This window comes from Peromyscus maniculatus, chromosome 1 (genome assembly GCF_049852395.1).
Source record: "Peromyscus maniculatus bairdii isolate BWxNUB_F1_BW_parent chromosome 1, HU_Pman_BW_mat_3.1, whole genome shotgun sequence".
Classification (NCBI taxonomy): Eukaryota; Metazoa; Chordata; class Mammalia; order Rodentia; family Cricetidae; genus Peromyscus; species Peromyscus maniculatus.
Window position 1 is genome coordinate 189,473,137 of NC_134852.1, and position 26,776 is coordinate 189,499,912.

General features: G+C 41.0%; 2 protein-coding genes across 16 annotated transcripts in view; one reads left to right on the forward strand and one right to left on the reverse strand.

Moving 5' to 3' along the window:
- Cpeb3 (cytoplasmic polyadenylation element binding protein 3) overlaps positions 1-667 on the reverse strand; it is a 188,642-nt gene extending 187,975 nt beyond the window's left edge. For 6 of the 11 annotated variants that reach the window (XM_076562899.1, XM_042262950.2, XM_015995567.3 and 3 more), the window contains exon 1: positions 284-426. The gene's annotated coding sequence lies outside the window, so the exon portion shown is untranslated. Of the gene's footprint in view, positions 1-221; positions 427-527 lie in introns of those variants that run through there. The other 5 variants (XM_076562891.1, XM_015995563.3, XM_042262928.2 and 2 more) reach the window with 4 other exon arrangements.
- Marchf5 (membrane associated ring-CH-type finger 5) lies at positions 1-25,634 on the forward strand. Of its 5 annotated transcripts, none has more exons than XM_006976644.4 (6): positions 668-890; positions 7,269-7,471; positions 14,698-14,828; positions 21,447-21,630; positions 21,759-21,925; positions 22,522-25,634. In XM_006976644.4, exons 1-6 carry the CDS (start codon positions 856-858, stop codon positions 22,636-22,638), a joined length of 837 nt encoding a protein of 278 aa, XP_006976706.1. In that variant the 5' UTR covers positions 668-855; the 3' UTR covers positions 22,639-25,634. The 5 variants fall into 5 exon arrangements, 3 of the variants coding, with proteins under 3 accessions (XP_006976706.1, XP_042118898.1, XP_042118904.1); XM_042262964.2 differs by lacking the exon at positions 668-890 and adding an exon at positions 958-1,128; XR_013048316.1 differs by lacking the exon at positions 14,698-14,828 and having other exon boundaries at positions 1-890.
- The last annotated feature ends 1,142 nt before the right edge of the window (positions 25,635-26,776 follow it).

Sequence of the window (26,776 nt, forward strand, 5' to 3'; positions counted from 1 at the left end):
CACACGCACACACACACACACACGCACACAGGCACCGGTGAGAACGGTCGCGTTACCCACCCGCCCCTCCGGAGCAGCCCGGCACTAAGTCCCCCGGTCCCTCCCCGAAGATGGGCTCTGACGCGGCCGAGGCTGACCAGAGCGCCCGACCTCCGGCCGCCGCGGCCCGGCGTGCCGGGCACCCGGCCCAGAAACCGGCCCTCCACGCCACCTCCCCTCACCTGGCTCGGTCCCACCTGAGCGCGAGAGCTGAGGGGGCAAGACGCGGAGAAGGGGCGCTGACCTTGTTGCTACTGACAGCGGAGCGCCACATGCTGCCGCTTCCCGGACAGCGGCCCGAAGGACATGTTTTCCCCCTGGAGGAAGGAAACGGGAGGGCGCCGGCCCGGCAGCGGCGGGCGCGGCGGCGGGGGTCCCGGCGGGCTGTGCAGCCTCTAGCGGGGACGGTCCAAGGACTACATCTCCCAGGCTGCTCCGAGCCGCCCCTGCGTCGTGACCCCGGCGCGCACGGAGGCGGTGACTCTTACCTCACAGAGGTAGCTCCTCCGCCGGCAGCAGCTCGGCGCCCCGGCGGTCCATGGACCGGAACCCCGGGCGGACCGGCAGGAACCCGGGCCGCGACCGCCGCCTCCCGGCCCCAGGCTCCGCCTCCTCGCTCCCCGCCGCCCTCTGCGGAAGCCCGGCGGCAGCGCACCACCGCCGCGGGCCTCTGGGAGCCGCGCCGGGCGGCTGTGTGGCGGGGCCGCGGACGCCGCGGGACTGAGGCCTACTCCGCCGCCTCTCAGTGCTATTGTCCCCGGGCCTGGCCCTGAGCGGGGCTGCGGGCGAGGGCCGAGCTCGCCGGCTCCGCGGAAGATGCCGGACCAAGCCCTTCAACAGATGCTGGACAGGTAGGAGCCGCGGTGGGCTGGGAACCGCCGGCCTCCGTCCTGGGCCTGCCCATGCTGGCCTCGAGGCCCCGGGAGCGCGGATCCCGGCGTCCGCCAAGAGTTCAACTGCCCGGGGGGCCGGGAGAGGGGCTCCGAGTTTGGAGATGGCACGGAAGGGAAGACTGGGCGAGCGGCCTGGCTCGTAGACTTAGAAACTTAAAGGAGTGAGGTCGTCTGCGGCCGAAAGCCTGGTGTTGAGGTGAAGAGGCGCTATTGTTAACCCATAGAATTCATTTTCCCCCACCTCCTCCCTCGACTATGTTGTAAAGGGCTTGGCAGCGATGTCACTGGGAAGAACCAGATTATCTTTCTGGAGAATGATCCCTTGCACTTTTCAAGACTCTCTCCACAATGCAAGGATAGGCATTCTTTTTTTTTGAAAAGCCTGGCTTTCGTTTCTCCTTCCAACCCCCGTCGCATCCCCACCCCCAAGCCGTAAGGTCAGAATATCCACCAGGGAGCCTTAACGGTCACACTGGAGTAGAGGTTATGGAAAACAGCCACATGCATGCAACATTGAACACGTAGCACACTTGACGATCGCTGAGTTCCCAGAAACGTTTTGGCTAGTGCTGGGACCAGTTGCCCATTCCTGGGGGTCTCCAAGCAGTGAAACTCTTTGCGAAGTCAACTGCACCGCCCTCTGCTGTTTAAATTCCAGCCAGTGAGTTTTTGGAGACTACATCCACTTTTTCTCCTAGGCAGCTTCTTGCTCTTCTGACCAATTGTTCGAACTAATCCATAATGTTTGTGGTTGCTTGAAACTCTGAATAGACTAACTGGCTAATAGCCAGTTCAGCTACTCTTTATGCAGAGTTAAGATCCAGCTACTGAAGTTGTTAAATGAAGGGCCTCTCTTGATTGAGATTATAGCCACTAACTGCTTGGGTGGGAGGCGCACAAAGCTCCACCAGAGAAGGCAAGAAGTTACTCCTCATATTTTATCCTACATCCTAGGTCAGGACCCGACTTGGTTCTTAGCAGGTGTTCTGTTGTCAGAACTGATGAACATGTTGGTTTCTCCAGCTGTTTAGGAGTCTGGTCGCTTATCAGGTTTTCCTTATGTTAGAGTTTATCATACTCGACTAGGTGTGGCATACTGAAGTATGCCCAGAGAGGTTACTGCCTGCCACATCGATTCCAGTTCAATAAGCCTCCAGAAGGTGTTGCATAGTTGTTTACTCGGATGGCACTCACTTTCACTTTTATGTGGTGACTTTTGGAAAAACCCTGACGTCTAGATGTTGTCCTGGCTTTTCATACATTCTTTAGAGATTCTCATAAAACCCCGTGAGTGCTAGTGAAGAATTTACAGGAACTTGGGAATCCCACTGCCCTTTGCAGAAATGTATATATGGAACTTCTTTTGCTCATTTTCCACTCCATTACCCGAGCTCATCCCCCTCCACTTCTGAACATTTTCCTCTCAAGTCCCCTCCTGTTTTCATGTCTGTGTGTTCCACTGAATTTAATTAGGATTGATTGCGTAAGCATGGGTCTGGGTTATTTACAGGAGTGTGGGCAGGTTATCAGTGGCTACACCACTAAATTTACTCCCTCCTCGTCCAGCAGCCGATGTCCAAAGTTCCCTGGTGGGGCATGGGGTTTCATGAATCCCTCCCCTGTCCGTGATGCAATGTTGCTAGGCCCCATCTTGTGCAGGACTTTTACAGATGAGCGCAGCTCCCTGTGGTTCATGAGTAGAGAAGGCCGGGCAACTGAATTTCACAGCACACCTGCTCATCACCCAGTTCTTAGATTCTTTCTGCCCCCTTCCAATTTTTGTTTTTGGAAGCTTGAAATTTTTCACTATAAAATAGTAGGGAAAGCAAACCTATACTTATATATAATTTATGAGGAAGACGACTGTACAACCCAACTCTTCCTGCTGCCACCAAACTCAGTTTATACAGTGCTGGGAATTGAAGCCACGGTTCCATACTAGGTAAGCACTAATGCTGAGCCACATTCCCATCTCTTAACACTGAAAACTATTCTGATATACATAGCCATACTTAGCTACTCAATAACTTAAGAGATCATAGGAAGTTCTAGATAGTATGCCCATATTTCGTTGCCAAAATATATATCCAGCTTGAAAGGAGACAAATATACTTAGAAAATTGCCTGTTGTGTTATGTATTTATACTAACAACATCCCAGCTACCCTATTTGCTCATATACTTAGCAGTTGCAGTTTTGTGCAGAAATGTTAGTCATCCACAATAATGTGAATGTACTTTAATTGAATTGTACCTATAAAATGGTTAAAGCGTTAAGTTTATGATCTGGATGTTTTACCATGGTAACTTTTTTAATGAATCAGAATTGAAGTTTTTTTTTGTTTTGTTTTTTTTTTTTTTGTTTTTTTGTTTTTTAAAGATTTTCTAATACTGGCTTCAGCATGAGAGTTAAGAGCAAAGAAATGAACTGGGCAGTGGTGGCACAAGCCTTTAATCCCAGCACTTGAGGGGCAGAGGCAGGCAGATCTCTGTGAGCTTGAGGCCAGCCTGGTCTACAGAGCAAGTTCCAGGACATCCAAGGCTACACAGAGAAGCCCTGTCTCGAACTCCACCCCACAACAACAACAAAAAAAAAAGCCAAGAAATGTTCAAGGAAAGAAACGTATATTTGAAAGTCTGGATGTGGGTTTCTTAGAGTCCCAGAGACTAAGTCATATCCAAGTATGGGTAAGAGGTCTTACAAGGGAGAGTTGCCCATAGTTTAAAAAAAAAACACAAAAACAAAACAAAGCAAATTTACTTTGCATATGTGGAGGTCAGAGGTCAGCTCCCTTCTTTCACAAACTTGTGTCCCAGATACCAAGGTACTGTTACATTCTGAAGCATCTTGAAAAATCTTGCCAATTTTTCCCATTATAATTGAAAGTTTTAACTTGTGCATATTGAAGTCCATGTTCTACAAAGGTTGGGAATGCATCCATTTGTAGTATCTGACTATACAGTCAGCCTTTCCCACGTTGCATATTAAGCCAGTTTGTTCTGATAGAAACCTGTTGTTGGGGGCTTTTTCTTTTTTGGGGGGAGTGGTGGGCCTGTAACCCAGCTCCTAAATAAATCACACATGGAGACTTTTTCTTAATTATGAATGCCCAGCCTTAATTTGGCTTAGTTTCTTGCCACCTTTCCTTAACTTATCCCATCTACCTTTTGCCTCTGAGCTTTTCCTGTTCTCTTCTATAAATCTTACTCTGTTGCTGCTTGTGTAGCTGGGTGGCTGGTCCCGATGTCCTCCTCCTCTGGCTCCTCCTTTTCATCCCTCTTCCCAGATTTCTCCTATATATTCTCTCTGCCTGCCAGCTCCACCTATCCTTTTTCCTGCCTTGCTATTCGCCAATTCTTTATTAGACCATCAGGTGTTTTAGACAGGCACAGTAACACAGCAACGCAGCTTCACAGAGTTAAATGCAACATAAAAGTAACACACCTTAAAATATTCTATTACAGAAACCAATTGTCTAAGTGAAAAACAACAATAAGTAGCAAGCTTTAATTAGAAGTTGTTCCAAACCACTTACACAAACTTTGGTGGAGGAAAGGGGGTTCTCTATGAGTTAAACCAGTATCAAATTTCTATAGAGAACTGCGGATGTAGCTCAATTGGTAAGTTTGCCAAATACACACAAAGCCCGAATTCATCCCCAACCTAAGTGTAGTAGAGGCAGGCAGATCAAAAGTTCAAAGTTACCCTCAACTGTAGAGAGTGTTCAAGCTAACCTAGACGACGTAAGATTGTCTCCAAAATAAATAAATAAATAAATAAATAAATAAATAAATAAATAAATAAATAAATAAATAAATAATAAAAAGAAAACGGGGTTTGGGAATTCAGAATAATTATGCAAGAAAAATTAGATTTAGGACCCAGGCTTGGTGGTACATTCCTCTAATCCTATCACTCAGGAGGTAGAAATGGGCCTCATCCACATAATAAGACCCTACCTTTAAAAAAAAAAGTTTTTAAGAGACTGGGTCCTGCTATACTGCCCAGAGTAGCCTCCAACTTCTTGGGCTTGTCTAACTTACCAAGTTGCTGAACTGTACATATTTACCACTGTGTCCAATCAGAAAAATGTGTTTAAATTAGCTACTCAATAGAATTATTTAGTTAGTTAGAATGGCTATTCTGATACTGTGAAGCTTTGTGTTGGATTTAACACTTTCACTATTGAATACTTTGTATACACTTATCACCAAGGGGAGGGGCGCTCCCAAGACAAAGCTAACAGTGCCTGTTACCGGCATTTCGTCCTTCCTCATCCCCTAATATTTACCCTTCCTTGTGCTCCTTTCTGTATGTTCTACTGTACCCACATTTCTTTACATATGGCTTGGGATAAAGAAAGTGAGACACTCAGGACTTTCAGGCCTTGTTTGACTGGGTGCGTCAATGTATGGAATTTCTCTTATACAGCAGAGATCCCTTCTCCAAGGTTCTAGTTTCCTTGGCTTCAATTTACTTAAGGTCAACAGCATATATTATAGTCTAGGACATGACTATGAGGGTTCTGAAGAAATTCATTGAAATGTAGACTTTGGGCCTACTTCATTTTGCTACATGAAATTTTTTTTTTTTTTTTTTTTTTTTTTTTTGGTTTTTTGAGACAGGGTTTCTCTGCGTAGCTTTGCGCCTTTCCTGGAGCTCACTTGGTAGCCCAGGCTGGCCTCGAACTCACAGCGATCCGCCTGGCTCTGCCTCTCGAGTGCTGGGATTAAAGGCATGCGCCACCACCGCCCGGCTTGCTACATGAATTTTAATGTAGGTTCTTTATAATTTACTTGTAAAAAAGGAATTATTTTAATTTAAACATAATAGGCTTGAAATTTCTATATTTTAAATATAATAAATATTTAATCCAGGAAAAGAAGTAATTTCTACCTGTGATATTGGAAACATGTAGATCCAGATTTATCATATTGCCATCCTAAAGTCATTTATCCCTGTGTCCTTTGTGCTTCATTCCTTCTCCCCAGTGGTGGGGATTGAACCCAGGGCCCTGTGGATTTGCCATACCAATAATTTATAACCCTCCCTGTTGTTGGGTTTTGTTTTTACTCTGTTCTTGGTGCGCGCGGGGGGGGGGGGGGGGGGGGGGCTCTTACCCAGCTCCCAAATAAGTACATGGAGTATTATTCTTACTTATAAATTCCCCAGCCTTAGCTTGGCTAATTTCTAGCCAGCTTTTCTTAAATTTTTAGTCCACCCTTTGCCTCTGGGCTTTTACAGTTTCCTCTTTCTGTGTATCTTTTCTTTACTTCTTACTCCATGACTTGCTGTGTGACTGGCCCCTGATGTCCTCTCTTCTTCTTTTCTCATCCCTCCCTCTCTTTTCTTTATTTATTCTCTCTCCTGGCAGCCCTGCCTAGCCCTCTCCTATCTAGCTATTGGCTGTTCCGCTCTTTATTAGACCAATCAGGTGTTTTAGACAAGCACAGAAACACAGCTTCACAGAGTTAAACAAATGCAACACATCTTTGCATCATTAAGCAGTCCACAGCATAAAAAAAAATGTAATACATCTTCAACTAATATTCTGCAACACCTTCCCTTTCAGTCTATGCGGTGCAATTGCTGTATCATTCAGGCTGGCCTGAATTCAGAATTTTCTTTTCCTTGCCTCCTTAGTGCTGGCTCTATATGTAGGAATCAGCAACTACACTCAACCCCTTGTCCTTAAAGTTGTTGCTGTTGAGTGGGACATGATGGTATGAGTCTGTAGTCCTAGCGCTTGGGATGTTTGAGGCATGAGAATTAGGAAATCAAGGCCAGCCTAGGCCATGTGAGGTACTATCTCAAAAAATACACGAGACAGAAAAGAAGTTGTAATATTCCTTTCTCTTCCTAGAGCCATACTTTACCATGAAGGGTTTTCCTCGGTTGAAAATTGAATGGTCTGGTAATATGGCTCAAAAACATTCTGCCTAATGTGTTTGTTTTAAGTCTTATGCAATTTCCTGACTTTGTCAGGAAGTGAGAGAACTATATATGAAATCACTAATACTTTATTTTTTTCTTAAGTTCATGAGGTCTTATAAAACCAAAGGCACTTGAAAACTATTTTGGTACTCTAGTTTACTAGTCAGGGAGAATTACTAAAAAGATGAATAAAAACAAAGTTCAGAAAATAGATTCTATAGTGGATGGTTTTTAAAAAAGAAGAAAATGCTATACTAGGAATAGATTGGTTGTTTGGGCTCTGTATTCTAATATAAAACACGAGTTCTACAATACCTCATAGTAATTCCATGCCATTAGCTAAGGGTTTCACGTGCAGGAGGCTGGAACCCTGGAGGTAAACATTTCTCTCTTAATTTACAGAAGTTGCTGGGTGTGTTTTGCCACCGATGAAGATGATAGAACAGCTGAATGGGTGAGACCGTGCAGATGCAGAGGATCTACTAAGTGGGTTCACCAGGCTTGTCTACAGCGCTGGGTGGATGAGAAGCAGAGAGGAAACAGTACAGCCAGAGTGGCATGTCCTCAGTGCAATGCTGAATACCTAATAGTTTTTCCAAAGTTGGGTAAGGACTGTTTTAAGAACAAAGCACGTGTTCTCTGAGATACCTATATATGGATGATTTCAAGCTTGCTTTTGTTTTTTTGTTTGTTTGTTTTGTTTTTTTGTTGTTTTTTTGTTTGTTTTTTGTTTTTTTGAGGCGAAGAGGTGGGTACTTGAGACAAGGTCTCCCTCTGTACCCCAGGCTGGCCTGGAACTCATGATAGTTCCTCAGCCTCATCCTTCCTAAAGTGCTGCCATTATAGCTATGAACCACAACACCCAACTCTTTGGTTGGTTGGTTGGTTGGTTGGTTGGTTGATTTTTATGTGTATGAGTGTTTTGCCTGCATATATGTATGGGCTGTGTGCATGCCTGGTGCCCAAGGAGGCCCAAGAGGGCATTAGATCCTCTGAAGCTGAAGTTTGATGTTTGGAAGCCACCTAGTAACTGCTGAGAACTGATCCCATTTCCTCTGCAAGAGCAGTCAATGCTCTTTAATCTCCAGCCCCTCAGATTTATTTTTAAATGATTTCATATCTTTGCTTTTTGTGAATTTTCAATATTTTTCCTCTCTAAATGTCAAAGATTTATTTTGCTAACAGTTTACAATATCCTTAGCAAGTCCCCAGACTTGTCTATTTGTATGTTTTTATTTAAGAAGAAAAAGACTTCCAGCACTCAGGAGGCAGATCTGTATGAGTTCAAGATCAGGCTAGTCTACAAAGCAAGTTCCAGGACAGGCAAAGCTATTACACAGAGAAACCCTGTTTCGAACCACCCTCTTTGCCCCCCTCAAAAAAAAGAAAAAAAGAAGAAAAACTTTTATGCCTAACTATGGATATAAATGAACAAGAGAGACGTGATATAAAGCTGGCTCAGGGCTGGAGACAGCTTAGTCAGTAAAATGTTTGCCAACAAGCGTGGGGCCCTGAGTTCAGTTCCCAGCACATGGAGCCCTGTGCTAGAGAAGCAGAAACAGGATTGTCCTGGGGCTCCTTGTCCAGCCAGTCGGTGTTAATTGATCAGGCCATGAGAGACCCTGTCTCAGATGAGGTGGATAGTGTTTCTGAGGATTACACCTGAGATTGCATGCACATTAAAAAGGGAGGGGACTTAAAGAGCATCATTCTTTGGAGACAGTTGGTTTAAGAGAAAAAAACCAGTGGTGAGTGTTCTAATATTCCTTAATTGTTCTGTTAAGAAACAAAAGTAGGCGGTGGTGGCGCACGCCTTTAATCCCAGCACTCGGGAGGCAGAGCCAGGCGGATCTCTGTGAGTTCGAGGCCAGTCTGGGCTACCAAGTGAGTTCCAGAAAAGGCGCAAAGCTACACAGATAAACCTTGTCTCGAAAAACCAAAAAAAAAAAAAAAAAAAAAAAGAAACAAAAGTAAGAAAATTCAAGTTTTGCTTTGGTTTTTGGCAATGCTAGGCACTGAACTCTGGGTCTTTCCCATGCTAGGCAGCTGTTCTGCCACTAAGTCATTAAAGTTAAGTTCATTTTGAGAATCCAGTTTATAGTGTTACATTTCAGGAAAACTACCCCTTTTTCTGGGAATTGCTGAACATGAAAATTACCAGTAGTCTTTGAAAATGGGACTAACCTGGAAAAAAGTATAACCCTTTTCATTTACAGCCATATGTTTCTGAGCTAGTATCATTCTTGTTTGGAATTTATGCCTTGCTGTTCTTAAAAACATTTTTAATATTACCCTTACCTATAACCAGCTTGGCTTATGGACATTCCAAAGGAAAGAGAGATTCTGGAGAAGAGTGGGTATCATGGAAAAAATTTAGAAATTATTAGATGCATTGTTCTTGGTAGGTGCTGTGCATACTATAGAAATGTAGATAATGAAGTGCTTTTCTAATACAAGAAAATGAGGTAGATATAGAAAATGTCTGCTTGTTTTCGTGTGTGAGAGGAAATGATAGCTTTGCATGAAAGGCAAGTAGTATAGTGAAGAAAATGAGTTCAAGGCCACCTTAAGCTACGTAGAATGATCAAGACTGGCCTGAACAGTTAGACTGTCACAAAGGAAAAAAAAATCACTTAAGGTACTTTCATTGTAAGTGTAAAACAATACTGTAAAACACTGTAAACATCAGTAGGCAAAGCAGGTGGGTATCTATAAATTCAAGGCTAACCTGGTCTACACAGTGAATTCCAGGATAGCTATGACTAAAAAAGTGGGGAAAAAAAAGAGCTTAAAATAGGTGGGTGGAGAGTTGGCTCAATGGTCAGGTGTGCTGCTGCTCTTGGCTGAAGAGAACCTGAGTTTGGGACCCAGAACCTACTGGACAACCCACAGCCACTTCTCACTTGAGCTCCAGAGGATTTTATACCCTCTTCTGACCTCTCAGGCACATCGCGCGCGCGACACACACACACACACACAGACACACACACACACACACAAATAAAAAATAAGTCTTTAAAAATCATCCAGCTTTAAGATGGAAGCACAAGATTTAAAGGTGTGTGGCACCACACCCAGCTCCACCTGAATCTTAATCACAGCTATAGCAAAGTTACAGTTACACTGTCTTGAAACAAAGCTGGTTACTTCCTTTTGAGCAGCCTAATATGTTTACCCAAAAGTTTCAGCTTACTTTTCTTTGTCACTCAAATTTGAAATGCAAAAACTTGAATTTACCCAAAATATTAGGATAATTTCTGTCTTTATAAAAATCTTTATTGTGTAAGAGAATTCACAATAAAACTTTTTAATTACAGGCTTCTCTAATACCTTTTTAATTATTAGATTTCTAAAAGTTGTTGTTTATTCAAAGCTTCAATTGCCATTCATTGTATAAACATAATACTGTTGAAAGTGTATGTGGTTAAGCCCACCAGGCCATTGAACATCCAGTTATGTGGACTGGGGAACTGGGAATGTAGCATAGTGATGAAACACTTAGCATACATGAAGCCCTGGGTTTAATCATCAATCAGTGCTGAAAAACTAATAATGCCTTTCTAAAATATTGAAACTTTTATGCCCTTAGTTAGTTTGTATTGAGCATTTATTTATGTTTTCTTTTTCTGTTAGGATGGGAGTTTTTAAGGGCTGAGATTTTTGTCTCCTCCCACACTCATAGCTCTTTGTGTTGTAGTCTGGTGCTGTATTCCTAAAATTATGATGCTGGGTCATGAGGCAACTGCACCCAGTTTCCTTATTGACCCACTCAGTTGGGGATCATCATCCAGATGATTTCTATGATTAAATTTTTTTAATGATTCCTTTTATTTATTTTTATTATTTATTTACTATGTATACAGTATTCTGTCTGCAGGCCAGAAGAGGGCACCAGACCTCATTACCAATGGTTGGGAGCCACCACATGGTTGCTGGGAATTGAACTCAGGACCTCTGGAAGAGCAGCCAATGCTCTTAACCTCTAAGCCATCTCTCCAGCCCTCCTTTTTATTTTTTATATGCATTGGTGTTTTGCCTGCTTGTGTGTCTGTGTAAGGGTGTCAGATCCCCTGGAACTGGAGTTACAGACAGTTGTAAGCTGCCACATGGTTGCTGGCAATTGAACCAGGGTCTTCTGGAAGAGCAGCCAGTGCTCTTAACCACTGAGTCATCTCTCCAGGCCCTCAGTGATTGTTTTTAACAAAATATTTTCTTAGATACTCTTTAACTCATAGAAATATCTTCTCTGGCTGGCACTACATCCTAATGGTATGTTTAATACTTAGTATTTATTCTTCCTTCCAAATATTAAAACTAATCTTGGACTAATCTGTCTGGAAGTAATGAAATATTTAAGATAAAAGCCAAGATGAGAGTTTTGTCTGAAAAATCTAGAATAAGTACTTGAGCCCGTTCCTTAATTTTACCAGGCATGTATTTTACATATAACCCAAGGGACAGACACAAAATTTCTAAAAGAAAAAAAAAGGATTATGGGGTTTTGTACAAAAAAAAAAAAATCACACTGGATAGTTTCTCAAAGTTTAGCATATTTTGGTATGATTTTCTGCAGTCTATTGGAAAAACAATTCAGACATCTGCGTTGTCATTCAGGATCTAATAAATAAAAATTGTGGGCTGCCTTTTAGGAATTATATTTTCATCCAAATATATGACTTTTATATGAATTATTTCACTTTAGTCCACTAGTAGGTAGTTTCAATTACTATGCATACCTCAAGAGAGAATTCAGTTAAACAAATACTTGAGAATCATAGGAATTTGGGATGCATCAGTAAATAAAATCAGTTTTCCTCTTTGGAGCCTGTGTTTTAATACAGGAATAAGCAGATCTCTTCTCTAAAGACCTATATAAATAAATATGTTTTAGACTTGGCATCTGGCCATTTTCCAGTAAAACTTTAGTCACAAAGACAGATGGTTAGATTTGGCTATGGGGCTATGTTCTCCAACCATTGTTCTAGTAAATGGAAATAGATTTGATAAGTATGTTTTGTGATGAAAATGCTTTAGGAAAAAGAGATATAACAAAGTAAGTAGAAAGTATGATGTGGTATAGATTGGCAGAGGAAACTTTTATGAAAGTAAAGAAATGAGCACAGGAAACTGAAAAGTGAGTGATAAGATATGTTCTGGAAATGCAAGAATCAACCATATGTTGGAAAGAAAATATATTGTATATAGCTGACAGGACAAGAGATTCGACCACTGAATTTAGTTATGTGGAGATTGTTAGTGATACCCATGACCAGCTTGGGTGGAATAGGTTTGTGGGAAAATTCGGCAATTATTTGAGTATTTCATTCAAAGGAAGCAAGGAAATGGAATAGTAGAACAGGAAGGGTCAAATACTTTAGAGTGCTGGTGCACACCTTTAATCCCAGCAGTGGGGAGGTCAGGCAGGCGAGTCTGAGTTCAAGGCCAGCCTGAGCTACATAGTGAGGCCCTGCCTCAAAAAATAATCAGTAAATAAAAAGATTTTATGGGTTGGTGAAAAGATTCAGCCGATAAGGACACTTGCTCCAAGCCTGCCAATCTGAGTTTGATCCTTGGGTCCACGTGGTAGAAGGAGAGAACCGATTCCTGAAGGTGTCCTCTGACTTCCTCAGAGCACCTGCCCACATCCCACATATACACACATCATAATAAAAAAAAAAATAAGCTTATTTTTAAGATAAATGAAATAATGTTTGTCTGGTAGAAACAAGACATCAAGTAGGGGGAAATGATGGAGGAGAATAGGAAGAGAATTGCCAGAGCACCTTGAGTTAGTGAGGAGATACCATGTAGTTTACATGTAACTGATTGGTTTCCGTATGTCCAGTACTGATAATGCAGAGGAGAGACTTTATAGATTTTCTAGCTTTAGTTTTCTGATTACAGATTTATCAATCATGAGAAAATTCACAGGCAGAGCTTTTATTATGTACCCATGGTTTCTGGCTTCCAATGTCATCTCTCTTTACAGTGGCTGGCTCTAGAAGTTAGTGGGGAATTTTGATCAGGGGCTTTATAAGATTTTTCTTTCCTTGTTTTTTAATTATTCTATTGTCAATTTTCTTTGTACAGTAATGGTTCCTGCTTTGTGTTTAACATTCTTTAGATTGTAGGACCCAAGAAAGCGAGTGATAGAACTCATACATAATAAAGTAACAGTTTGTATGGCGAGGTACAAATACTATTACTTAGCCAACAAGTTACATATACCTTTGGTTAAATGCAGAGGTTTAGTTCCTCAGTTTTGTTTTTTTGTTTGTTTGTTTTTTTTTTTTTTTTTTTTTTGGTTTTTTGGTTTTTCGAGACAGGGTTTCTCTGTGTAGCTTTGCGCCTTTCCTGGATCTCGCTTTGGAGACCAGGCTGGCCTGGAACTCACAGAGATCCGCCTGCCTCTGCCTCTGCCTCCCGGGTGCTGGGATTAAAGGCGTGCACCACCACCGCCTGGCTACTTCCTCAGTTTTGTTTTGAACAAATCTAAGACCTTTCCATTTCTCTGGAAAATTCTAGAGATAAATTAAATTGGACTTAATGGCAAGTAAAATACCTCCAAAATACAAAGCATATAATTGATAACTGGCACATGTAGCTGTTGGAATACCATAAACACTCGCTTCATAATCTTTTTTTTAAAAGCTTGTTAGAAAATAATTTTTGGGGCTGGAGAGATGGCTCAGAGGTTAAGAGCATTGACTGCGCTTCAAGAGGTCCAGAATTCAATTCCCAGCAACCACATGGTGGCTCATAACCATCTAGAATGAGATCTGATGCCCTCTTCTGGCCTGCAGGCACACATGCAGACATAACACTGTATACATAATAAATAAAATAAATCTTTAAATGTTTTTTCAACTAAATATAGTATTTAAAATTAAGTAAAATAAACTGACTTGTATAGCTATAAGAAAATAGCTAGAGAGCTAAAGAGATGACTCACTGGTTAAGAGCACTTGCTGTTCTTGCAGAAGACCTGGTTCAATTCCTAGCACCTACATAGAAGCTCACAGCCATATATAATTCTAGTTTCAGAGGACCCAACACCCTTTTCTGACCTCTGCAGGAACCAAGCATCTGTATGCTACACAGGCATGCAGGCAGGCAAAAAAAACCCTCATAAACATTAAATAAATCAATCTTTTAGAAAAAATAGCATGATTACCTTTATTCACTGTGCCAAGACACAATGACTAAAGTCAGAAATGTTATTTTTTTTTTTTTAAAATCAGGTACTACTACAGGACTTAAAGGTTCCTAGGAACTATTTGGGGGGCGGGGAGCTAAAATAGCCTTTTCACTCTGTGGTAGCCAGTGTGATTGAGATAGAAATAAGGATTGTTTCCTTCATTGGAAGCAACTATATTTAAAGCTCTAATTACAGGGTCAGTAATAAAAGCTTGAACAGCCTAGAATTCATTCATGCAAATGATTGAGAAATTCTAAACTGTTCAAATCTGAATTCCCATCAGACTTATAGCAACTAGAAGCTGGAGAGATGGCTCAGTAGTTAAGAGCATGACGTTGTTTGCTCTTCTAGGGAACGCAAGTTTAGTTCCCAGCGCCCTTGTCAAGTGGTTCAGAGGCACATGTAACTCCATCTCCAGGGGATCCAACACCTCTGGCATCCACAGGCATCCAACTGTATGTGACACATGTGGGCGCATGTGCACACATGCACACATAAATAAAATCTAAAAATACCCACTTAACTATTTTTAGAACATCTCACTTCATACAAGTGTTTTAAACCTATGGAAAATATTGAAGAAGTCACTCTAAAAACACTTTGTGTTGATACTTTTCTCTCTTCATATTGTAGGTCCAGTCGTTTATGTCTTGGATCTTGCAGATAGACTGATCTCAAAAGCTTGCCCTTTTGCTGCAGCAGGAATAATGGTTGGATCTATCTATTGGACAGCTGTGACTTATGGAGCAGTGACAGTGATGCAGGTTCACCATTCTACTCTATTCAGTGATACTACTTTTGATGGGAAGGGCTATTCAGTATTTGCTAGGAGTTTTTAAAATGTACTGTTTTAAATAAGTAATGATGCTGTCATGATTCAAGAATAAGAAGTTATAGAAAAAGTCGACTAGAGCCAACAAGATGGCTTAGTGGGTAGAGATGCTTGCCACAAAGCCTGATGATCCAAATTCAATCCCTCAACCCCCACATGATAGAAAGGGAGAGAATTGATTCCCAAAAGAAGTTGTGCTTTGAACTCTACACAAGAGCTGTAGCATGACCCACCCCCATACACGCACACAGTAAACAGTGTTATACAGAGTGGTCTAGTGAATAGTTCTCCTCCTGTCCTTCATTTGCCTAGATCCCCCATCACCTCCTCAGGTAGCCACTATAGCTAATTTCATATAGCAGCAGTCTCTTTTTCATAATGATTCTTGATCTTTTCACATAACTATAGAGATCTGCATAACATTCTGTGTATAAAAATATTTATTTTTAGATAGGTCTCAGTATTTGGTTTCAAGCAAGGTATACATAAATGAAATACTAGAGAACACTTATATAATTATGTATGTAAGTATGAATTGAATACAGAACTTCATAATCATTTTTAATTCAGTAAAAGGGAAAAATCAGTTGCTATTATAAGAAAAATCTTGAGCTGGTCCTTGAAAATTTTAAATAATTTGGATTTATAGACTGGAATTATTAATATAAGCAAGGAAACCAGTTGCAAATATGTAGTGTGTATTAACTGTTTAGAAACCACCTTTACATTTATTGCCTTGCTTGAAACATGTATTCCAGGAATGAGTGATTAGCTGGGACAGTAGATCAGTACTGTGTGATTTAAGAGTACTGGGAGGGCATCATTTATCTACGTAAACATGCATATATGAGTATGTAAGCAAAGTTTTCATCGTAAAAAAAAGATCCTGTAAATGTAGATTGAAAGTCAGAAGTAAGACAAGAATATATGTTCCTGCTGTTACTTAACATTGTTTTTGACATTCCATTATTATAACACTTCTATTTAGTTATTTTTATTTCTATACAGTGTCTTTAGAAGCAGTTATCTGGACATATTTGATAGAGAATATGCTTCAATAAACCAACAGTATTTAGTGGGTTTTTTGGGGGGGAGGGGTAGCACACTAGTTGATGTCAAGTCCAAAATTAACATTAGCAATATATGAATGGACAGGATATGTTACCCAGGCTTGCCTCCAGTTTGATTTGTAGCCCAAGGTTGATCTTGAACTTGATTTCTGAACTTCCTGCCTACCAAGTGGTAGTATTATAGCCTTATGCTGCTCTAATGGTTAATGTGGATTGTGGACTTGACAGGAACTAGTCACTAAAAATAGAAACCTCTGGGCACTTCTACGAGGGATTATCTAGATTAGGTTAATTAACATACACCCTCACTATGGACAACACCATTCCATGAGGTGGGGTTCTAGACTGTATAAAAAGGAGAAAATGAGCTGGGGCCGCCTTTTACCCAGTTGGCCTCAGACTCAGTCAGACTCCTTTCCCATTATGCTGAGCTGTGTTCTCAACCCATCAGTTAGAGAAATGCTTAAACTCCTTAACATAACGATTGTCAGGTTTGACCATTTTCTTGGAAATGTCATCGTGTGTGTGTGTGTGTGTGTGTGTGTGTGTCTGAATAAAATTTCATTGTTTATGTGTACCACATTTTCTTTATCCATATATCTGTTGATAGACATAAGGGTCCTTTGGGTATATCACCAAGAGTAGTGTAGTTTTTTTGAGGAACTTCCATGCTGACCTTTACAGTGTCTGCACTAGTTTATATTCTCACTAACCAAGTATAAGGAGTCCTCTATTTCCACATCTTCCCTGGCCAGCCTTTATTGTTTCTCAGAGTTGGTCATCTGACTTAGATAGGTTGGAATTTTAGAGCAGTTTTGGTTTGCATCCCTGATGTCTAATGATGTTGAACACCTTTTCAAATATTAATATATAGTAGTCATTTGTATTTCTTTGAGAACTATATTCAGTTCATTAGCCCATCTGGGGATTAGAAAAACTCCATTCACAATAGCTTAAAAAAATAGAATATTTAAAAATAAACCTAACTTTGGGATATTGAAGAAGACATTAAGGTCTAGAGAGATGGCTCAGTGGTGAATAATGCTGCTCTTTTAAAGGATCTGGGTTAAATTCCCAACACCCACTTGGTATCTCACAGCTGTCTGTAACTCTAGTTCCAGGGAGCCCAGCCCTCTTTTGTAGGCACCAGGGAAACATGTAGTGCACAGACACATGTTCAGGCAAACACCCATACACATAAAATATATATATATATATATAAACAAACGGTGAAAAGAACTCCCTATGCATGGATTGGCAGAATTAATATTACATAAATGTCTGTTGTACGAGCCTTTAATCCCACCCCTAGTGAAGCAGAGGCAGGTGGATCTCTGAGTTTGAGGCCAACCTGGTCTACGGAGTAAGTTCCAGCACAGCCAGGACTACAGAGAGAAACACTGTCTCCAAAAACAAAAGCAAGCAAACAAAAAAGTCTATTATCAAAACCAAACTTCAGAATCAACATAGTCGGTATCAAAATTCTAGTGTCTTCACTAAACTAGAAAAGGCAATCCTAAAAGTCATACACACTAAAATACTCTCATTGGCCAAAGCAATCTAAGCAGAAAGAACAATGCTGCATATATCACTATACCTGGTCTCAGCCAGATACAGTGGTCTGTGCCTTTAATCTCATCATTCTGTGAGTTGCAGGCCAATAAGGGTAACATGGTAAGACTCTATCTTAAAAGCAAACTGATCTCATACTTTCTACAGAGCCCTAGTAATGATACTATGATACTGGCACAAAAACAGACATGTAGACCAACAGAATAGAATAAAAAACATAGGAGTTAATACACACAGCTATATGCACCTAATTTTCAACAATAGTGTCAAAAACATGTATTGGTTTGGGTGTGATGTCCAGTGCCTATAACTGTTTGAGGAGTAGAGGCAGGAAGATCAAAGGTTTAAGATCAGCCTTAGCTCCATAGTGAGTTTAAGACAGTAGCTTGAGATATATAAGACCATGTCTCAAAATATAAACATGCATACATGGGAGGAGAAAAACCAAGCTCTTCAGTAAATAGTATCCTGGGTAAACAGGATATCCTCTTGAAGGAGAATGGAACTAAATCCATATCTGTACAAAAAAACAGTTCAGAATGAATCAAAGGCCTGAGAAAAACATAGGTAAAACTCTTAGAGGCATAGACAAGAATTTCCCCAGAAGGACTCTAGCAGCACAGGAAATGACGATCGGAATTACACTAAATTAAAACTTTTCTGACAGCAGAGGAAACAGTCACCACAGTGAAGATAGCCTTCAGTGTAACAAGTCTTTGTCTTGCCAGCCAGCTCCCAAATAATGACATGGAGACTTGTTATTATGAAAGCTCAGCTTCTAACTTAGGCTAGTTCCTAACTAGTTCTTATAATTTAAATTAACCCATTTCTATTACTCTACATGCTGCCATGTGGCTCGTGGCTGTTACCTCTCCTCCTGCATGTCTTGCTTGTTCTCCATCTCCTGGCATCTCTCCTGTGTGCCTAGATTCCTCTTCCTACTTCTCTCTCTACCTGGAAGTGCCACCTATACTTCCTGCTTAGCTATTGACCCTTCAGCTCTTTATTAAACCAATCACAGCAATGTATCTTCACACAGTGTACAAATATCCCATAACACTCAGAATGAGAAAAGATTGCTACCTGTACATTAAACAGGAGACTCATGTCGAGAATATATAAAGAACTATAAAGATCAAATTTCACTTACATTTTGAGATTTTAAAAAATACTTTCATTTGTGTGTATATGCATTGTGTATAGGCCTATTCCGTGTGGAGGTCAGAGGACAACTCTTGGGAGTCAGTTCACCTGTCACCTTGTGAATCCCGTAATCATGCTAAGGTTACTTAGGCCTAAGTGCAAGTACTTCTACTCACCCTCCACTTGTATTTTTTTATTGAAAAGAGCATTGTTAACTTCCCCAGCACTAGAATGAATGCCTTTTAAGCACTGATGCCTTTAACCCTAAAAACAATGTTGTGCCATAGATAAACTTAGTTTACTAATTTGTTGTCCTGTTTTAGATAGCAAGGTCTCAACATTAGGTCCTGCCCCTAGTGTGAAAATCACCTCCATACACGTTGAAATAGTTTGTTTGTTTTTTTTTTTTCTTTTTATTTGAGGCATGATCTTTTAAAGTCCTAAGTAGCAAATAGCTAGGAATTAACAGGCAATGTGCCATGACACTTAAGCCTTACATGAGCAAAGCACTGTGACCACTGAACTACACCCTCATCTGCTAGCTGTGTTTTTTAGGCTATCTCTTTTTTTTTTTTTTTTTTTTTTTTTTTTTGGTTTTTCAAGACAGGGTTTCTCTGTGTAGTTTTGCGCCTTTCCTGGGACTCACTTGGTAGCCCAGGCTGGCCTCGAACTCACAGAGATCTGCCTGGCTCTGCCTCCCGAGTGCTGGGATTAAAGGCGTGCGCCACCACCGCCCGGCTTAGGCTATCTCTTGAAGGCTAGTCTCACTCCTTGATTGGCTGTGCTCACCTAAAAGAAAGCGCAGGACACAAACATCTTCTAGAGAACAAATAGGATCTAAAATTATCCCAGTCCAAGAGCTCACTGACAAGTTGAGTAAGAGGAATGGAAGTAAATGAGAGATGCCCCACCCTACATGCTGGTGCATTTCTCTCCTCCCACTCCCCACCCAAAAAATACTTTACAGTCTAAGTTCTTTATTCTTGTCTACAAAGCTGTGAATTCACAGAAAATGGACTCCAGCATCTCAGGCTCCTTTCCATTAGTTCTCACAAAGTGTGCTCTCCTGGATTGTACAGTTTGGTGTTGAGCTGCAGCCAGGTGCCTTTCTCTCTCTGATTGTTTTCCTTCACCTGTTTCAGGAAGGTGTCTCAGCTCTTAGGAGTCTTTAATATGCTCGGTGCACACAGTGGTTCTCTTGGCAAGCATCTTCCCCTTAACTTGCTTGTTTACAGTGATTCCCACAGCATGCTAAGTGATGTTGTGAACTTCCAGTTTTGACTTGGTAACACTTAATGGGGCGTTCCTTTTTGAACAGTGCCCATTTCCTTGATGTCTGCAGTGCCACCCTTCCTGTGATTCACATGTTATGTGGCCAGAGGAACTCCTCCATGCTTCCTAAACGGTCTAGAGAACATCCAGCAGGTGCCTTTCATCTTTCCCAATTACTGAAAAATGGTTGCTACACTGAAAAGCAGTGTGTGCCTTTAATCCCAGCACTTGAGAGGCAGAAGCAAGTGGATCTCGTGGAATTTGAGGCCATCCTGGTCTACATAGTGGTTTCCAGGCCAGCCAGAGTTACACAGTGAGACCCTGTCTCAAAAAATTAAATAACAAGCCAGGCAGTGGTAGTGCACACCTTTAATCCCAGCACTAGGGAGACAGAGGCAGGCAGTTCTAGGAGTTCTAGGCCAACCTGGTGAAACATGTCTCAAAATGAAAACAAACAAAATAACCCAAACGAGCAAACATCTCAAATACTACAAAAAAGGAAATCAGGCCGGGCAGTGGTGGCACACAACTTTAATCCCAGCACTCAGGAGGCAGAGCCAGACGGTTCTCTGAATTCAAGGCCAGCCTGGTCTACAAAGCGAGATCCAGGACAGGCACCAAAACTACACAGAAACCCTGTCTCAAAAAAAAAAAAAAAAAAAAAAAAAAAAAAATTACAACAAAACTTGTATGTCCCTTCTCAACTCTATTGAGATATGCAGTCAGCCATATTTGTAAAGTTATTTTATTTCATCATAAAATGGAATCGCTTGGAAATTTTATCCACAGCTCCTCTTGGATAGATCATGATTATTTTATTTTGAGACAGGGTCTCACTATGTAACCCTGGCTAACATAGAGTTACAGAGATCTACCTGCCTCTATGTTCCAAGTACTGGGATTAAAGATGTACACTGCCTCACTCAGCTGTGAGTGATCTTTCTTTTTCTGTTTTTATTTTTTGATGTTTGAGATTTATTTTTATACATATATATGCTAGTCTATGGGAGTGTATATGCACCACTTGTGTGTAGATCCAGGGGCCAGAATAGCTTATCAGATCCCTGGAACTGGAGTTACAAGTGGTTGTGAGCTGCCATTTGGGAGCTGGGACTCAAACCTGGGTCCACCACAAGAGCAGCAAGTATTCTTAACCACTGAGCCATCTAGTCCCAGTATTATTTCTCACAAACAAATTAAGGATAATTGCTTTCAGGCTTTTTTTTTTTTTTTCAACTTTTGCTTCTGTGCTTTGAAAATATTTCTTACAAAATAAACTGAATATGTATCACTTAAATATGTGCCACTGTGGCCTGGCAGTGGTGGTGCACACCTTTAATCCCAGCACTCAGGAGGCAGAAGCAGGTGGATCTCTGAGTTCGAGGACAGCTAGGGCTACACAGAGAAACCTTGTCTTGAAAACAACCAAATAAACAAATATGTACCACTGCTTTGGATAAGAAAATAACTAGGAAATACCATCTGCTTCACAGGTTGTAGGCCATAAGGAAGGGCTGGATGTTATGGAGCGAGCTGACCCTTTGTTCCTTTTGATTGGACTCCCTACTATTCCTGTCATGCTGATACTGGGCAAAATGATTCGCTGGGAGGACTATGTGCTCAGACTATGGCGCAAATACTCAAATAAACTGCAAATCTTGAACAGTATATTTCCAGGTAAGGTCCTGAATTGTGCTGAATTGTGGTTATATAAAGTACATGTTAAATTGAATCACCACATGGTTTGTTTGTTTGTAAGCTATTCTTAAGATTTAGTACTAACATGATCCTTTTCCCCCTTCTAGGGATTGGTTGTCCTGTTCCTCGAATTCCAGCTGAAGCTAATCCTTTAGCTGATCATGTTTCTGCTACCCGTATTTTGTGTGGAGCCCTTGTCTTTCCTACTATTGCGACAATAGTTGGTAAACTGATGTTCAGTAGTGTTAACTCAAATTTACAAAGGACAATCTTGGTAAGATGGATTTAATATTACTTATCTCAAGTAGCATAGAGAAGAGAGTGAACTGTATTTGTTTTTAAAGGGAGAGATAGGTTCTGTAGGGCTCTGTGTAGTTCCCCTGCCTTGTCTCTTCGTTAACCCCGCTGTCGTCCTAGCTTGAGGGAAATAAAAAGAGAGGTCCTACTGCTGCTAGTCTGGCCTCTGGACCCTTCCTGTGGGCACCTTCTCTTCCGGAATATGCTCCAGGCTCAGTCCCCAGTACCAGCATCATACATAAACAGATGAAGCTGGCTCGTGCCTTTTCCTGTCATCCCACTCGCCCTCTGTGGTCATAGTCCACATGGGGCTCTGGATTCTCCTTCCTGTCAGAATGTAGAGCTCCCTGGGAAGAAAGCACACTAGACACCAGGTGAAGGCAGCTCTTCCTCTGCCACCCAAAGTGTCTGCCTCTTTCTGATCTTACCCCATAGATAAGAGAATGTTGCCCTGGGAGTCACCAGGACTTATTTGGCGTCAAAGCCTGTATCTCTCGTGATCTGTGTGAAGTTCTTTTTCTTGTTTCTCTAAGCCTGCATTACAAAAGAAATTAATTTCCCTTTTTATTTTAGGGTGGAATTGCTTTTGTTGCCATAAAAGGAGCATTTAAAGTTTACTTCAAACAGCAGCAATATTTACGTCAGGCACACCGCAAAATCCTAAATTATCCAGAGCAAGAAGAAGCATAAGACTGACTTGTGGTTGTTCTGAGGCCTCTCATCCGAACAAGTCTGCTGTGCCGTTCTGACTCCTCACTAATGCACTAGTGGAGACTTGTGACAAGCTACTGCTCCTATATTTTTAAGAAATATAATAAAGCACGCAAGGCAGGGGATCCTCTCAATAATCACAGAACCTAAGGATACGATTCAACCTGATTGTTTGTATGTACTGCTTTGACAGCCATCGGCTAAACCATTATCTTAGCATGGTAAACCTGGGTTTGTTCATATTTTTCCAGACAAAAATGTAAAGATAAAACTGTACAAATATTAAAAATGGACATGCTGTTTTATTCTGATGCCTCTTTTGTATATACTCATGTTCAGTGTTTTCTTAGAAACAGCAACTCAATGAAGGTACTGTGAGGACTTTTCTCACTGGCATAATTTGATTATATGCTAAACAGGAGCCTGTGTTAATATGAGGAAATGTAAATTAGTTCTGAATAAATAACAAACCAAAAAAATGTATGTGAGCATTGAAATGACCATCTGAACAATAAGGATTCTGTTGCCTTTTCCTTAATCCGTGTGACATCTCAGATGTGTAGGATCAGTCTCCAGGGCTTCCAGATCACTTTTTCACTATTAAACCTTATTTATACAATGTTGACATCTCATAGTTCATAATGTAATTTTGATCCATGTAGTTGTCATATGTGTTTGTGTCTTTGTGTGTATCTGGGGGGTTGTTCAGCAAAGGTGGGTGGGAGGGAAGGAGAGGATAGGGGTAGGAGAAATGAGGTAGAAGACCCTTTATCACTTCATGTTTTTAAATTCGTATTTCTGGAACTTGGAGCTGCCAGTCAGTAATTTAAATAGAGAACAACTTGCAAAAAAAATGATAATAAAATTATTGTTTTTTCATCAATTCAGTTATTCAGATATTTGTTAATCGCCTCCCATTTTCAGCCACTGCAGGATGCTGTGGGCTAGAGTGGTGGACAGGACAAGCTTGGTCCCAGCTCTGACAGAACTCTAATAGAACAAGAGTGAGTGGACCAGCCGGGCGGTGGTGGCGCACGCCTTTAATCCCAGCACTCGGGAGGCAGAGCCAGGCGGATCTCTGTGAGTTCGAGGCCAGCCTGGTCTACCAAGTGAGCTCCAGGAAAGGCGCAAAGCTACACAGAGAAACCCTGTCTCGAAAAACCAAAAAAAAAAAAAAAAGAGTGAGTGGACCAAAGTGTGGTACTGAGCGTATTGTGACTCTTAGTCGGTGACGTGATTATGAAAACAAGTCTTTAATGAATATCAAGGTGTTTGGTTTTGGCTACATCCATTTATAGAATAACCAATACTGATGTTTTTAGGGTGTTTTGTTTTTGAGTCTGAGTCTTTTACATAGTCTGGCCTCAAACTTCCTATGTATGTAAAGATGACCTTTGAACTCCTGATCCTCCCAATAACAGGCAAGCAACCTGCTGTTTTTTATGTGATGCTGAGGATTGAACCCAGGGCCTTCTGCATGCTAGGTAAACACTACCAATTGAGCTACGTCACCAGCCCTCTTTTTAGATTCTAATTGTCACATTAAGGGGGCTTAGCTCCTTAATAGTCTTTGCTTAACTAGTTATATATTCATTGTTCAAAAGCAGTTATTTAGGTCATGTTTAATAGTGACCATTTTAATGTTCAGCAATCTGAATGTTCTTTCAGTTATTTTCATTGATTAAAATGAAAATTTGAAAGTTCAAAAAGTACTGTTCACAGTATATGATGCATGATAATAAATGGTCCCCCTTACCGAGAAATGGATACTTTAGGAGTGTAAGAAATATAGATTGAGCTATGTTAGATTGTAAATAAAACATAATTTTAGTAAAGACTGGTATCTTTCTATAGGTTGGAGATCTCAGTTTTGAGTTTTATGGTGTCTGTGTGAATGACTGTTGAACATCTAGAGTTGTAATTATGTAGGGTATAAGGGACAATTTGACTGAATGAACCCTAACACTGATGTTTTGAAGAAAAAATATGAACTCTGATTATATATAAAAATAACTTAGATATCTAGCTGTAATTATGAAATATATTGGCTTCAATAATTCCCAGTGTGAAAAGATAAGAGATTTCCTTGATAATTTTGTTAAACTGAGCAGCATTTACACAGTTGTGCAAGCACTCAGTTCCCTGTGACTACTTCACTGTCCAAGTTGGCTTTGATGGGCATCAAGGCCCATGAAGACCAAGGAGACAAGTCTAAGCCCTTGAGAGCAGGAGGTAGTTTGGAGAGCTGTGGGGAAGGAACCACAAGTGCCTGCGGACCAGAGGGAATGCTAGCCTGGATCTGAAGAGTTCCAAATCTAAAGAGCCTTATTCCAAGAAAACACCCCATGCCAGTCCTCCCTGGACGGGGCCACCCAAGCACAAAGCGACAAAGAACATGGGCAGATTTGAAGCTGGGTAGGGCTTTAAGATCCTAGTTCCAAGTTTTCATAACTGTAGTGTATAACCTTGGCAAAGTGGCTGTTTGACCACAGTTACCTTCATCTCTAAAATGCAAGTCACACTTAGACAATTCTAGGATTAGCTGAGAAAGGACAGAGGTGCTTTAGGCCTCAATAGCTCCAAAAAGGGGGTACTCTGCACTCTAGAACAGGACCGTAATAAAAAGGGTCGTAGAGAAGAGAGACAGTAGAGACTTTGGGAATATGTAAGTATACTGTTCTCCAATTTATTTTCATATTGTTTTTCTGTTATTTCTAGAAATGTCAATGTTTTAAACCTCTTTTTATAAAATTCAATGATTAGTAAAATTCTATTGTAGAAGTTAACTCCATCTAAGTGGCTGAAAATATTGTTCATTACGTACTTATCAAGTGATTGAAGAATATATAATTAAATTCAGTGACTTCATTAGTCACTGCCTTGCTAATTCTGCTGTAATTTTTTTTAATATCTTGTTTTTAATATAGAAAACTCAGTACTGGCTGGATTAAGTTGAATAAAGAATTTTTATGCTCTCTAGGTGTACTTTGTCTGTTGAACCAACCCTAAAATTAATTCTGTACCTACATAACTTTCTTGAAGTTAGAGTTACCAAGATCTTCAAGAGATTTACTATAAAACTAATCTAGTTTTGTTTTGTTTTTAGTTTTAAATATTTTTATTTTTAATTACATGTATCTTTGGGTGGATATGTGCACACTGAATGCAAAGTCCATAGAGCCCAGAAAAGGGTACCATGTCCCCTGGAGCTGAAGTTACAGGTAGTTGAGAACTGAACCTGGGTCCTCTAGCGGTGCACACCTTTAATTCCCAGCACTTGGGAGGCGAAGACAGGCGGATCTCGGTGGTGCAAGGCCAACCTGGTCTACAGAGTGAGTTCCAGGACAGCTTGTATGTATGGTCGTGTACATGTTATGGCTGATATGGAGGTCAGAAGACAATTTTTAAACCAGTTCCTCCTTCCACCATGTGGGTCTTGGGGATTGATCTCAGGGCATCAGATGTGTGAAAGCCATCTCACCAGCTGTGAAGTTTTAAACTAGCTTGCTTGCCCAGTGCAGAAAGTTGTTCAACCCTGGCTCATGCATAAACCAGTTGTAATCCCAGCCTCAGAGGCAGGGATTAATTCAGCATTATCCTTGGCTACATAGCCAGTTTGTGGCTAAGACCCTAACTTAGAAAAAATAAAAAGTATAATTAAGCTTACCTAATTTCAAAATATATTCTAATGATGTATTCCTTCCTGTCACCCTTAGAGTCCCCTGGACTTAGTATATGAGACCTGCTTCCCCTGAAATACTAGGAACTTTATATTTTTTTATTTTGGATTTTTGAAAGAGTTTTACATAGCCCAGACTGGTACCAAACTTGCTGTATATCTGAGGCTGACCTTGAGTCTTCATTCCCTACCTCTGCTTCCCAAAGGCTGTGATTATAGGCATGTGCCACCATAACCAGCTTGAAATGCTAGGACCGAGTGTTTCTGACGGAGGGGCTGGAGAGAAGGCTCTGTGATTCCATTCCCAACACCCACATGGTGATTCACAACTGTGTCTTGAGTTCTAGGGGGTCTGATGCCCTCTTCTGGCCTCTGCAGGTACCAGGCATACATGTACCAGACATACAGGCAGAGAAAACACTCATACACATAAAAATA